Source organism: Bos grunniens, chromosome 6, assembly GCF_055505025.1.
Source record: "Bos grunniens cultivar Pamir isolate PY7600 chromosome 6, Bosgru_T2T1.0, whole genome shotgun sequence".
Classification (NCBI taxonomy): domain Eukaryota; kingdom Metazoa; phylum Chordata; class Mammalia; order Artiodactyla; family Bovidae; genus Bos; species Bos grunniens.
In genome coordinates this window covers 16040994-16054090 of record NC_141170.1, presented here as the reverse complement: position 1 = coordinate 16054090, position 13097 = coordinate 16040994, and the positions used below count along the sequence as shown (strand labels likewise).

Sequence of the window (13097 nt, the reverse complement as noted above, 5' to 3'; positions counted from 1 at the left end):
AACATAGCTTTGACTTTGTTGGCAAAGTGATGTCTCTGCTTTTTAATATGCTGTCTAGGTTTGTCATAGCTTTTCTTCTAAGGAGCAAGCGTCTTTTAATTCCATGGCTGCAGTCACCATCCACAGTGATTTTGGAGCCCAAGAAAATAAAATCTGTCACTGTTCCACTTTTCCCCTGTTTGCCATGAAGTAATGGGATAGGATGCCATGATCTTAGTTTTTGAATGTTGAATTTTAAGGCAACTTTTTCACTCTCCTCTTTCACCCTCATCAAGAGGCTCTTTAGTTCCTCTTTGCTTTCTGCCATTGGAGTGATATCATCTGCATATCTGAGGTTGTTGATATTGCTCCCAACCATCTTGATGATGTTTCCATCTGTCCAAGGAAAAACACATTAACTGAGGTATTGTCTAAATTTCTTATTCAAGTGCAGAGTTTTCTGTATGTGTACAAAGTCTTCTGAAAATATCTTTAACATGTCAGTACATAATCAGGAGGTTCTGTTTGTTCTTTAGGTCACGTATTTGTGAGATCTATAAATAGTTCTCTATTTAGATATGTTACATAATTCTTTATAAAAATTTCCATTCCTTTATCTAGAATGAAATGGAAAAAGAGATCCACACAGTGCTATTGATTTATATCATAGTGGGTGGGAGGAGATTAACAGGAAGTTATGAGTCAGATCCATCAAACTAAGTAATTTTGGATTTTGAACTATCAAAAGTGTCTTTCAGTGACCAAAAAAAGACATTCAAAGCTATTTTCCGAAGAGCATCTCTAAATTTTTTTTCTGTGTTAACTTTTGAAGTACAGTTTTACATAGTACAATTCCTACTGCTTCTATGCGTATCTTTAATGATGTAACCTTTTTTTGTCTTGAAAGAACTTGTTTATCCGTTCCTAAATCATCTAGGTTTTGTGAGTTTCTTGTTTGTTTGCATGTGTTTTGTCTATATTTTGTTTGTTTTTGTTTTGCCTCTCAAACGTTGCAATCAGATACTGTGATGGGACACAAAATGATGATCAGTGACTTTTGTTATCTGTTTGTTGCTCTGGTAGAAAAGAATTTGAACAAGAAGGCTAATATATTTGATGAAAATGACAGGTGTGGGTTAAAATGTATAGATTCAAAGTTTTATCGTTTTCCTTGACCCCCGTTAAGTGAGAGCGAGCCATAAAATCATGTTCAATCACTGGCTCAATAGTGTCTTCCCTGGTGACTCAGAGGTTAAAGCGTCTGCTTCCAATGCGCGAGACCCGGCTTTGATCCCTGGATCGGGAAGATCCCCTGGAGAAGGAAATGGCAACCCACTCCAGTATTCTTGTCTGGAGAATCCCATGGATGGAGGAGCCTGGTAGGCTGCAGTCCACAGGGTCGCAAAGAGTCGGACACAATTGAGCGACTTCACTCACTTGCTCACTCACCTTGTAGAGGGTACTTCTATGTACGGGAAATGAGATCATGAACAAGACCAAAAAATTCCCTCTAGAGATGTGATAGGGCTGAGAGATATTCGGTAAACCACTAAAAAAAAGTAAGTAATGCACCATCAAAATGTGATGGTACTTGGAAGAAAAATAAACCACGCTAAAGAGATAGAGACTGCAAGGGTATGATGTCCAAGTTCGAGTTCACTTAGGTAGGCTGGTCAGAGGAGGCATCTCCTAAGGGTTAGGGTTAGGATTAAGATTAACTATTTTGAGTATAATGGGAATCCATTGGATGGTTGAGACATAGAGAGCTATGATCATATTTACATTTTAATGGGATTACTCTGATCTGTTCTGTGAAAAACAGATTACAGAAGTAAAAGACTGGTTTGGAGGTGATTACAGTGCTCCATTTGAGATGCATACAGCACAGACTAGTTTGTTAGTAATAGAGAAGAGTTGGAAATAGATTTCTTCAATGTTATGCCCTTAAGGATTTGCTGCTCATTCAGATGTTGGATTTGTAAGGAATGAAGAATGACTCCAGATTGTGTCCTAAGCAACTAGTGAATGATTGAGAGAAGGTTGCACATAAGTAACAAGTATCAAGAGTTTGGTTTTAGACATCTTAGGCTAAAGATGCATATACACATCCAAGTCGAACACTCACCTGAGCAGGTAAGTAGAATCAGAATTCAAGGGAGAGCCTGGAGTTATGGAAATATAAGGTAATTGAGGCCATGTGACTACATGAGATCAGATAAGTGTGACCTGTATATGGAGACTAGAAAAATCTGGAGGTCTGAGCACTATTGTGGTCGAAAGTTGTTGTTGTTCAGTCGCTAAGTTGTGTCTGATTCTTTGTGACCCCATGGACTGTAGCACACCAGGCTTCTTTGTTCTTTACCATCTCCCAGAGTTTGCTCAAACTCATGTCCATTGAGTCAGTGATGCCATCCAACCATCTCATCCTCTGTTGCCCCCTTCTCCTCGTGCTCTCAGTCTTGCCCAGCATCAGGGTCTTTTCCATTGAGTCAGCTGTTCAGATCAGGTGGCCAATGTTTTGAAGCTTCAGCTTCAACACCCGTCCTTACAATGAATACTCAGGGTTGATTTCTTTTAGGATTGACTGGTTTGATCTTCTTGGTAAGGAACTCTAAAGATTCTTCTCCAGCAATGCAATTTGAAAGCATCAATTCTTCGGCGCTCCGTCTAACATTAAGAAATTAGAAATGAAGGAAGATCCAGAAAAAAAGACTAAGGAGGAGCCAGTGAATATTTATTTTTGGCTGTGCTGAGTCTTCGTGGCTGTGCATGCTTCTCTCTAGTTGCAGCAGTGGTTGGAGGGGAGGCGGCTGCTCTCTAGTGGTGGTACACAGGCTTCTCATTGCAGTGGCTTCTCTTGTTGCACAGCACAGGCTCTTGGGTGCTTGGGTTTCAGTAGTTGTGGCTCATGAGATTAGGGGCCCCATAGTATGTGAGATCTTCCTGCATCAGGAATCGAACCCATGTCTCCTGCACTGGCAGGAGGATTCTTAACCACTGAGCCAGCAGGGAAGCCCCAGAAGTCAGATGTTTAATGACTGAATAACTATGCTATAAGGTGCTTGGAGGTCAAGTAAGATGCAAACTAAGAATTATCCTTTGTCTTTGATTACACTGAAGGCAGTCTTTTCTGTGACTGGTTTTGGGAACTGTTAAGGACTCAAACTATGGGTCTGAGTCCAAGAAGAAGTGGAAGATGAAGTGGAGATAAAATTTAAAAGACAGTTTTGAAGAAACTTACTCTAAAAGACAGCAGAAAAATGAAATAGAATCTAAAAGGGGATATGGAACCAAAGAAAAGTTTTTTTGTTCTAAGTAGAAAATGGTACAGCATGTTTGTATGACATGAATAACCTAGTGGACAAGGTGGATGATGCGTGTGAGAGGGTAACTGCAGGAGCGAAGTCTCTGGATAGGGAAGAGGGTTGGAACCCCATGTACAATAGAGGCTTGAGGCCTATGTAAGTGTGCAGGAGATCTATCCATTGTACCAGAAAAGATCAGAACATCGATCTGGAAAGTCTGGTGGTAGAAGGATAAGGAAGTTGTTTCCTGTTTGCTTCTTATTTCACCAAAAAAATTGAAGAGAAATCATCAGTTGAGAGAGAATGAGGGAGGAAGTTTTGAAAGAACTTTGATAAAAAAAGAAAAGGAAAAAAATATGAAATAGTTCTCTAAGAAAATGAATCACCATGAAGCACTGAGAACCCAGTGAGATCAGTCAGCATGGTTCTGCAGTTTCGTGAGAGTTCAGGTCGTATGCCAAGAAATGATTTTCATGATGGGCTGTACAACTCAAGCAATGTGAGGGCTAGAGGGGGTTAATAGAATTGATGTATAACTGGTATAGAAAATTTAACATCTTATGGAAAAACTCTAACTTTTTGGCCTATCCAGTACTAACTGGTTTTATGACATAAGTGGAATGACATCTATCAGATGAATTACTGAAGACTGTGTTGTACCCCGAACCATAATACTTGTAATACCAATACATGATAAAGCAGTGTGGTCTAGAAGATAAACATTTCTAATTTCAGATCATAAAGTAATCCATTAGTTAACATGACATTAAAAGTGTAAACACTCTAAGTCAAGATTTCTAAAGCATTAATATATCACATTTATGGGAAGTAAAAAATTTTTTAAAGTGTAAGTTTTAACAGAGAGGAAGTGGTCCAATCGGTGAACTAAAATTCCTGATAGAGTCAATGAATGGTTTGATGGAGGGTGTTAGAAGAAGTGAGCTAGAAAAAAACAAGGAGATTAGATGGAGAGGGTTTTGGAAGATAGAAATAGGACATTCTAGAGGCTGCACAGTTATTGTTATAGCCAACATGACTTGCCATGGGAGTAGAATTCTGGCTGAGATGGAGGAAGCCAGGGTGTTGTAAGACTCCCCAATCTCTGTTAACACCACCATGAGTGATGATAGCAGTGGTGTTAGAGAAGACCACTGCGTCAGGCACTTAAGTCTGTAATGCATAAAGAAGAGTTGGCCAACAGAATGAAATCTAGAGCAAAGCAGATCAGTGAATGGTTTGATTTCATAGCTCATATTTCAAGGAAAGGGAAGAGACCTGGGTTTGATGCCTGAGTTGGGAAGATCCACTGGAGAAGGAAATGGCAGCCCACTCCAGTATTCTTGCCTGGGAAATCCCATAGACAGAAGAGCCTGGCAGGCTACAGTCAGAGTCAGATGCGACTGAGCACCTAACACTTTCAATTCAAGGAAGCTGGAGGCTCTTGGAGGAGGAGTCAGTAATGATCTGAAAGCTGAAATAAAAGTCCAAGGAAATCTCTGTCTCATGTCCAAGCCCACTGGTGCAGGATTATGAGGATAAAACAGCCCCAATCTGAGAGAACCACAGCGGGAACAGTTTCAGATGTTGAGCTATTTCAGAGAAGAGGTAGAGGATATATATCTACCCACTGAAAATGAGACATCACAGTATATTAAAACATTAAAAATAGGACTGAGGAGTTACTTCAAAGGTTCTTTTGAAATGAAAAAATAAAATTTGTCTAAGTTCTTGATACCTTGCTTAACATGATATTTTTTTCTTGATTAGACTTAATATGTTTTTTTCTCAATCCACTTTTCGCTTTTCTATATGGCAGACAATATGAAACACCTCTTGAAGGCAACTTAATTAATCAAGAGATCATGCTAAAACGGCAAGAAGAAGAAATGATGCAGCTGCAAGCCAGAATGGCCCTTAGACAGTCTCGATTGAGCCTGTATCCAGGGGACACCATCAAAGCTTCCATGCTTGATATCACCAGGGATCCCTTAAGAGAAATAGCTCTAGAAACAGCCATGACCCAAAGGAAACTAAGAGTAAGTTGATTCTCAGTAAGTTGTAACTGCATCTAAACTTGGTCTCATAGGGAAATGTTATGCAAAGTACTTTAAAAAATTGTATAATTCTGAATCTCATATTTAAGTTTCCTTTGATGTTAAATATCTTGTTGGTTGACATTAAAATATTTAGCTCTTTTCATGGTTTCATTTTTACAATAACATGAGATGGATTTACAATATCTTAACTGTATATTTTTAAAAGTATACTTGTGATCCTTAAGTCAACTGGCTTTATTCAGTATTGTGGTGGATTACCTTTTAATATTTATTATCCCACAAACCAAGAAGATCAGAGATAGAGAGTTCAAGGTTGGTTCAGAGGCTCAAGAATTCTATCAAGTACATTCCATCTTTCTGCTCTGCCATTCTCAGAATTTTGGCAGTAATTCTCTTTATAGTTAAAAGATGGCTGCATTAGCTCCAAGTATCATATCCTTGTATTAAAAGGTAAGAAAGAACAAATCTTGTTATCTGTGGGGGAGTTTTCTTTTATGTGTTTAGTTGGTTTATTTTCCTTTCATCATATATCCTCTGTGTTTTTAAAAACATAAGCTCAAAATGAACATAGTCTTTTCTCATATAAAATATCATGAACATTTTACAACTTTTATAATATTATTGTTAAGGGCTGTGAGGTACTCTATTATGTGAACTTACCATGTACCATAATTTATTTAATCATTTTCCAGATATTGGACATTTAAAATCCTTCTAATTTGTAGTTGCTATGAACATCCTGATAGCTAAACATTTGCAGATAGCTTCCTCCAAGTAGAATAGCCAAGTCAAAGGCAAACATCTTTTTAGACATTTTTATACCTTGTCAAATTGCACTTTAAAAATTTCAGTTTATGTTTCCTCTGATCATGCCTGTTTCACCATTTTCTTACTGACTCTCATTGTGTCATTCTTTTTTTTATCATCACCAATTTGATAGATGAGGCAATATCTCATTGTACTGTTGCTTTACGAATAATTCTTCAAAAGCAAAGTAAATAATAGTAAAAGTGATAAAATCTAAAGTGATTTTTTTTTTCTTTCTAGTCCTATGCTAAGAAAATATCTTATTCCGTTTTGGGTTTTGTTGCTTATTTCAAACAGTCTTCTTAAAAGCAAATTTATATACCCTGAAATTGACAGAATTCAAAATTTTCCTCCTAATTTTCTAAGAAGAAAAGTGTTGCATGGTGAAAATTACACTGAACTACAAATTAAGAGACTTGGATTCAATTTCTAATAATTTCATTTCTAATATGTCTTTATGCATATTTTTAAACCATTTTGTGTCTCACTGTGCCAATTTTTAAAATGTGGAATTAAGTTGTAATTTATAAGACAGATTCCGGTTTTAAAGTTATTAGATTTCAATAAAATATAACTCAATTTATTTTAAGCCAAAAGGAAGAAATTCCATAAGACTTCATCAATTTATCATTATAAATAATACATTTATCAAAATTAAGCAGTAGTCAGGATAGCATGGGTTTCCAATAATTAAAAGCACACATAAAGCAAAAGGGGCACACATATATACACATCTTTTCCTAAATCATAGTTTCAGAGAACTAATACAGAATTTTGTTAACATTAAAGAGTCATAAATGATATTCTGTACCTTTATAATATACCACTGTTACGTGTCATCTCACTAAAAACTTGTGTTTCCTTTTAGGCAATGCTGTCTGGCTATTTAAAAAAAAAAAAAAAGCATACTTTTTTCAACAGGCTACATCAGTGACTAAAGAATTTGAAGTGCTGATCATTGAAGAACCACATAGTATTTTTTCTTAAAAAAAAATAAGAAAAAGAAAAAAATGAACAGGAAGGGAAAATTCCCCAGCGGTCCAGTGATTGGGATTCCACACTTCAACTGCAGAGTGTGGCCAAATAAATAAAGGAGGAAGGATACATTTTTGAGTCTGAATAAAGAGTTCTAGTGCTCAGAGGACCGATTTCACAATTGAATTAATATTCTTTTCTAAAACATAACTTTTTATTTTTTCTAGATTATTTTTGGTGTTCATACTCAGTTTCTTTAGTTGATTTGTATCAGATTCTGTCTTTAACATGGCAAACCATTGTCATTTCTTCTACTCTGTTTCTGTTCCCATTTAAAATGTGTCCTGCTTGTTCACTGAAAATTAACAAATGCTTAATGTTAAACTTTTACCTAAGTAGTATGGGTCACATGTTTGACACTCCATTGATTGGATAGAATTCCCACATCAAGTAACCAAATGAACTGTACAGAGAAGATGCAAAGAAGAAACCAACAAAAATAAATCTCCATATATTTATGGAGTGCACAAGAGTGCACACACACACAAACACACAGACCACCTGCCTTAGGCCTCAAGATTAGCCCTGTGTTCATTCTACTTTTCTTCCCCTTTGGATGTCATGTTTCAGTCTATTCTGAATCCTACTCCCCCATTGAAGTCTAACTGTTTTAAGTTATCTTTTCAAACAATTCTTCTCTCTAGGCAGAAACCCCTGGATGTACAAGACAGAAAGGGAAAGAGTAGATTGAAAAGCAGTAAATGCAGAGTGTGGACTCTACTTCTCCTAGCTCCCGAGATATTATTTTCGTAGTAGAGGCAGCAGTGCAGAGCAGAGACCGTGACCCCTATAATAACCCTGCATGCATGCTAAGTCACTCAGTCATGTCCAATTCTTTTGCGACCTGTGGACTGTAGCCCACCAGTATCCTCTGTCCATGGGGTTTCCCAGGCAAGAATACTGGAGTGGGTTGCCAGTTCCTTCTCCAGGGATAATATCCCTAATTGCCACTAATTAGAGTACAGGGTTGTGAGAACTTGGTTACAGGTGAATGTGTCTTTTGTAGTCACAAAGCAGATGTGGGCCACTAGAAGACTTGTTTTAGGACAAATTGAATATCACTCTCTGAAATAATAAGATTCTATTCAATTACTTTTCACATTAGCAATAGAAACCAAATCCTTATATGAACTTGATAACCCTATATTCAATAAATGAGACTGGTGGTTTTTTTGAGAGAGAGAGTTTGGGTCTACCTGGAGTCCAAAACATGAAAACCTTTATTTATGTAAAACAGTATAAAGCCAGGCTTTATATTTTACATCTCTGGTAGGATTTGAAGCTGATAAAATTAATAGTTACAGTGTAAGGCACATTTCAGCCTTATTCTTTTTTTTTTTTTTTTTTTGAAACTGACATATTTTTACCTTATAAACATGGCAGAGTATTCAGCATTGAAACAGAACAACAATGAAACTGGTTTTTAATTGCACTTCCAGTTTATACATTAAGTATTATATCTTTGAGCCTACCAAATTTCTGATTGTCTATTTTTGAAAAATGATTACAATTCTGCTGTACTTCTTTATCAAAAGTTATACATTTGTTTCAGATCTCTAGTTCTAATATGATGACCTTACATGTAGTTTGCTATTATTATTTGATTATTTATTATATTTTTATTTATTTTACTTATATTTTTAATTTATTATTATTTATATTATTATTATTATTACATTCTTTTCCTTTCAAGGGAAGAGCTAGAATAAGTTATAATAACTATTGATTCCTCTTCTACGATTCACAGAATTTCTTTGGTCCAGAGTTTGTGAAAATGACAATTGAACCATTTATATCTTTGGATTTGCCACGGTCTATCCTTGTAAGTAATAAAACCACTTTGTCACTCTGAGAAAATAACTTTGGTAATGATTTTTTAAGCAGTTAAAATTCTTATCATGGTTCCATTGGTAACTGCCATTCATTTTTTTCAATTGTAGACGAAGAAAGGGAAGAGTGAAGATAACCGAAGAAAAGTTAACATAATGCTTCTGAGTGGACAGAGACTGGAACTGACTTGTGATACCAAAACAATATGTAAAGATGTGTTTGATATGGTGGTGGCCCATATTGGCTTAGTGGAACATCATTTGTTTGCCTTAGCTACTCTCAAAGGTACCAAGACATTTTAAACTCAGGGTAGAGTGTGGAAACCTGGCATCAGTGACCTCCTATACCCGTTCTACCTAACCTTCTTCTGGGGAATATTGGTGGTGGTTTAGTCACTAAGTCATGTCCAACTGTCTGTGAGCCCATGGACCAGTAGCTCACCAGACTCCTCTGTCCATGGGATTTCCTAGGCAAGAATACTGAAGTGAGTTGCCATTTCCTTCTCCAGAGGATCTTCCTGACCCAGGGATTGAACTCAGGTCTCATGCATTGCACTCAGATTCTTTACCAACTGAGCCACCAGGGAAGCCCTTGGGAAAATTTAACTAAGTGGATATGTCAGCTTTGAGAAGTAGGAGTTAGGAGCTGTCTTTCTTTTCCTAACTCAGTGCATTGTCTTAATAGCTGTGTCTTTTTAGCATCTTCTGTACTCAGCCCTGAAGATTTGTCTCTGGCATTGTCTATATCAGTTCAGTTCGGTCGCTCAGTCATGTCCGACTCTTTGCGACCCCATGAATCACAGCACGCCAGGCCTCCCTGTCCATCACCAACTCCCGGAGTTCACTCAGACTCACGTCCATCGAGTCAGTGATGCCATCCAGCCATCTCATCCTCTGTCGTCCCCTTCTCCTCCTGTCCCCAATCCCTCCCAGCATCAGAGTCTTTTCCAGTGAGTCAACTCTTCGCATGAGGTGGCCAAAGTACTGGAGTTTCAGCTTTAGCATCATTCCTTCCAAAGAAATCCCAGGGCTGATCTTCAGAATGGACTGGTTGGATCTCCTTATAATATATTTTAATTGTTATATTTGGGGGATCATTATTTACCCATATATGTACTTTAGAAATCAGTATCCTCTAATATGAGTTTGAATATATAGCGAGACCCTATTTCTGAATCTCCATGTGAACTCCTTCAGCTTCAGTTCAGTTGCTCAGTCACGTCCAACTCTTTGCGACTCCATGAACCACGGCATCCAGACCTCACTGTCCATCACCAACTCCCAGAGTCTTCCCAAACTCATGTCCATCGAGTCGGTGATGCCATCCAACCATCTTATCCTCTGTCGTCCCCTTCTCCTCCTGCCCTCAATCTTTCCCAGCATCAGGGTCCTTTCAAATAAGTCAGCTCTTCACATCAGGTGGCCAAAGTATTGGAGTTTCAGCTTCAACATCAGTCCTTCCAATGAACACCCAGGACTGATTTCCTTTAAGGTAGACTCTTTGGATCTCCTTGCAGTCCAAGGGACTCTCAAGAGTCTTCTCCAACACCACAGTTCAAAAGCATCAATTCTTCGGCAGTCAGCTTTCTTTATAGTCCAACTCCCACATCCATTCATGACTACTGGAAAAACCATAGCCTTGACTAGACGGACCTTTGTTGGCAAAGTAATGTCTCTGCTTTTTAATATGCTATCGAGGTTGGTCATAACTTTGCTTCCAAGGAGTAGGTCTTTTAATTTCATGACCGCTGTCACCATCTGCAGTGATTTTGGAGCCCAAAAAATAAAGTCAGCCACTGTCTCCACTGTTTCCCCATCTATTTGCCATAAAGTGATGAGACTCGATGCCATGATCTTAGTTTTCTGAATGTTGAGCTTTAAGCCACCTTTTTCACTCTCTTCTTTCACTTTCATCAAGAGGCTCTTTAGTTCTTCACTTTCTGCCATAAGGGTGGTTTCATCTGCATATCTGAGGTTATTGATATTTCTCCCAGCAATCTTGATTCCAGCCTGTGCTTCCTCCAGCCCAGTTTCTCATGATGTACTCTGCATATAAATTAAATAAGCAGGGGAACAATATAAAGCCTCGAGGTACTCCTTTTCCTATTTGGAACCAGTCTGCTGTTTCATGTCCAGTTCTAACTGTTGCTTCCTGACCTGCATGCAGGTTTGTCAAGAGGCAGGTCAGGTGGTCTGGTATTCCCATCTCTTTCATAATTTTCCACAGTTTATTGTGATCCACACAGTCAAAGGCTTTAGCATAGTCAGTAAAGCAGAAATAGATGTTTTTCTGGAACTCTCTTGCTATTTCCATGATCCAGCGGATGTTGGCAATTTGATCTCTGGTTCCTCTGCCTTTTCTAAAACCAGCTTGAACATCTGGAAGTTCACGGTTCACGGATTGCTGAAGCCTGGCTTGGAGTATTTTAAGCATTACTTAACTAGTGTGTGAGATGAGTGCGATTGTGCAGTATTTTGAGCATTCTTTGGCATTGCCTTTCTTTGGGATTGGAATGAAAACTGACCTTTTCCAGTCCTGTGGCCACTGCTGAGTTTTCCAAATTTGCTGGCATATTGAGTGCAGCACTTTCATAACATCATCTTTTAGGATTTGAAATAGCTCAACTGGAATTCCATCACCTCCACTAGCTTTGTTTGTAGTGATGCTTCCTAAGGCCCACTTGACTTCACATTCCAGGATGTCTGCCTCTAGGTGAGTGATTACACCATCGTGATTATCTGGGTCATGAAGATCTTTTTTGTATAGTTCTTCTGTGTATTCTTTCCACTCTTCTTAACATCTTCTGCTTCTGTTAGGTCCCTACCATTTCTGTCCTTTATTGAGCCCATTTTTGCATGAAGTGTTATTGTTCAATTGCTCAGTTGTGTCTGACTATGAGACCCCATGGACTGTAGCCCACCAGCCTCCTCTGTTCATGGGATTTCCCAGGCAAGAAACTGAAGTGGAGGAAGGCTTTCTTATCTCTCCTTGCTATTCTTTGGAACTCTGCATTCAGATGGGAATATCTTTCCTTTTCTCCTTTGCTTTTCACTTCTGTTCTTTTTACAGCTATTTGTAAGGCCTTCTCAGACAGCCATTTTGCTTTTTTGCATTTCTTTTTCTTAGGGATGGTCTTGATTCCTGTCCCCTGTACAATGTCACGAACCTCCATCCATAGTTCATCAGGCACTCTGTTTATCAGATCTAATCCCTTAAATCTATTTCTCACTTCCACTGTATCATATAAGGCATTTGATTTAGGGCATACATGAATGGTCTAGTGGTTTTCTCCACTTTCTTCAATTTAAGTCTGAATTTGGCAATAAGGAGTTCATGATCCGAGCCACAGTCAGCTCCCGGTCTTGTTTTTGCTGACTGTATAGAGCTTCTCCATCTTTGGCTGCAAAGAATATAATCAATCTGATTGCGGTGTCGACCATCTGGTGATGTCCATGTGTAGAGTCTTCTCTTGTGTTGTTGGAAAAGGGTGTTTGCTATGACCAGTGCATTCTCTTGGCAGAACTCTATTAGCCTTTGCCCTGCTTCATTCCGTATTCCAAGGCCAAATTTGCCTATTTCTCCAGGTGTTTCTTGACTTCCTACTTTTGCATTCCAGTCCCCTATAATGAAAAGGACATCTTTTTTGGGTGTTAGCTCTAGAAGGTCTTGTAAGTCTTCATAGAACTGTTCAACTTCAGCTTCTTCAGCATTACTGGTCGAGGCATAGACTTGGATTACCATAGTATTGAATGGTTTGCCTTAAAAACAGATCATTCTGTCGTTTTTGAGATTGCAGCCAAGTACTGCGTTTCGGACTCTTTTGTTGACCATGATGGCTACTCCCTTTCTTCTAAGGGATTCCTGCCCACAGTAGTAGATATAATGGTCATCTGAGTTAAATTCACCCATTCCAGTCCATCTTAGTTCACTGATTCCTAGAATGTTGATGTTTACTCTTGCCGTCTCCTGTTTGACCACTTCCAATTTGCCTTGATTCATGGACCTAACATTCCAGGTTCCTATGCAATATTGCTCTTTACAGCATCGAACCCTGCTTCCATCACCAGTCCCATTCATAAGAGGG

The 13097-nt window shown here is 38.4% G+C and overlaps 1 protein-coding gene across 28 annotated transcripts in view; it reads left to right on the top strand.

Annotated features, from left to right (window-relative positions):
* The window catches only part of PTPN13 (protein tyrosine phosphatase non-receptor type 13), a 224006-nt gene that overhangs the window by 124580 nt on the left and 86329 nt on the right, over positions 1-13097 (top strand). For all 28 annotated transcript variants that reach the window (XM_086404911.1, XM_086404897.1, XM_086404916.1 and 25 more), the window contains 3 exons: positions 5101-5320; positions 8931-9005; positions 9124-9298. In XM_086404911.1, the coding sequence (XP_086261037.1) occupies positions 5101-5320; positions 8931-9005; positions 9124-9298 (470 nt within the window). The remainder of the gene's footprint in view (positions 1-5100; positions 5321-8930; positions 9006-9123; positions 9299-13097) is intronic.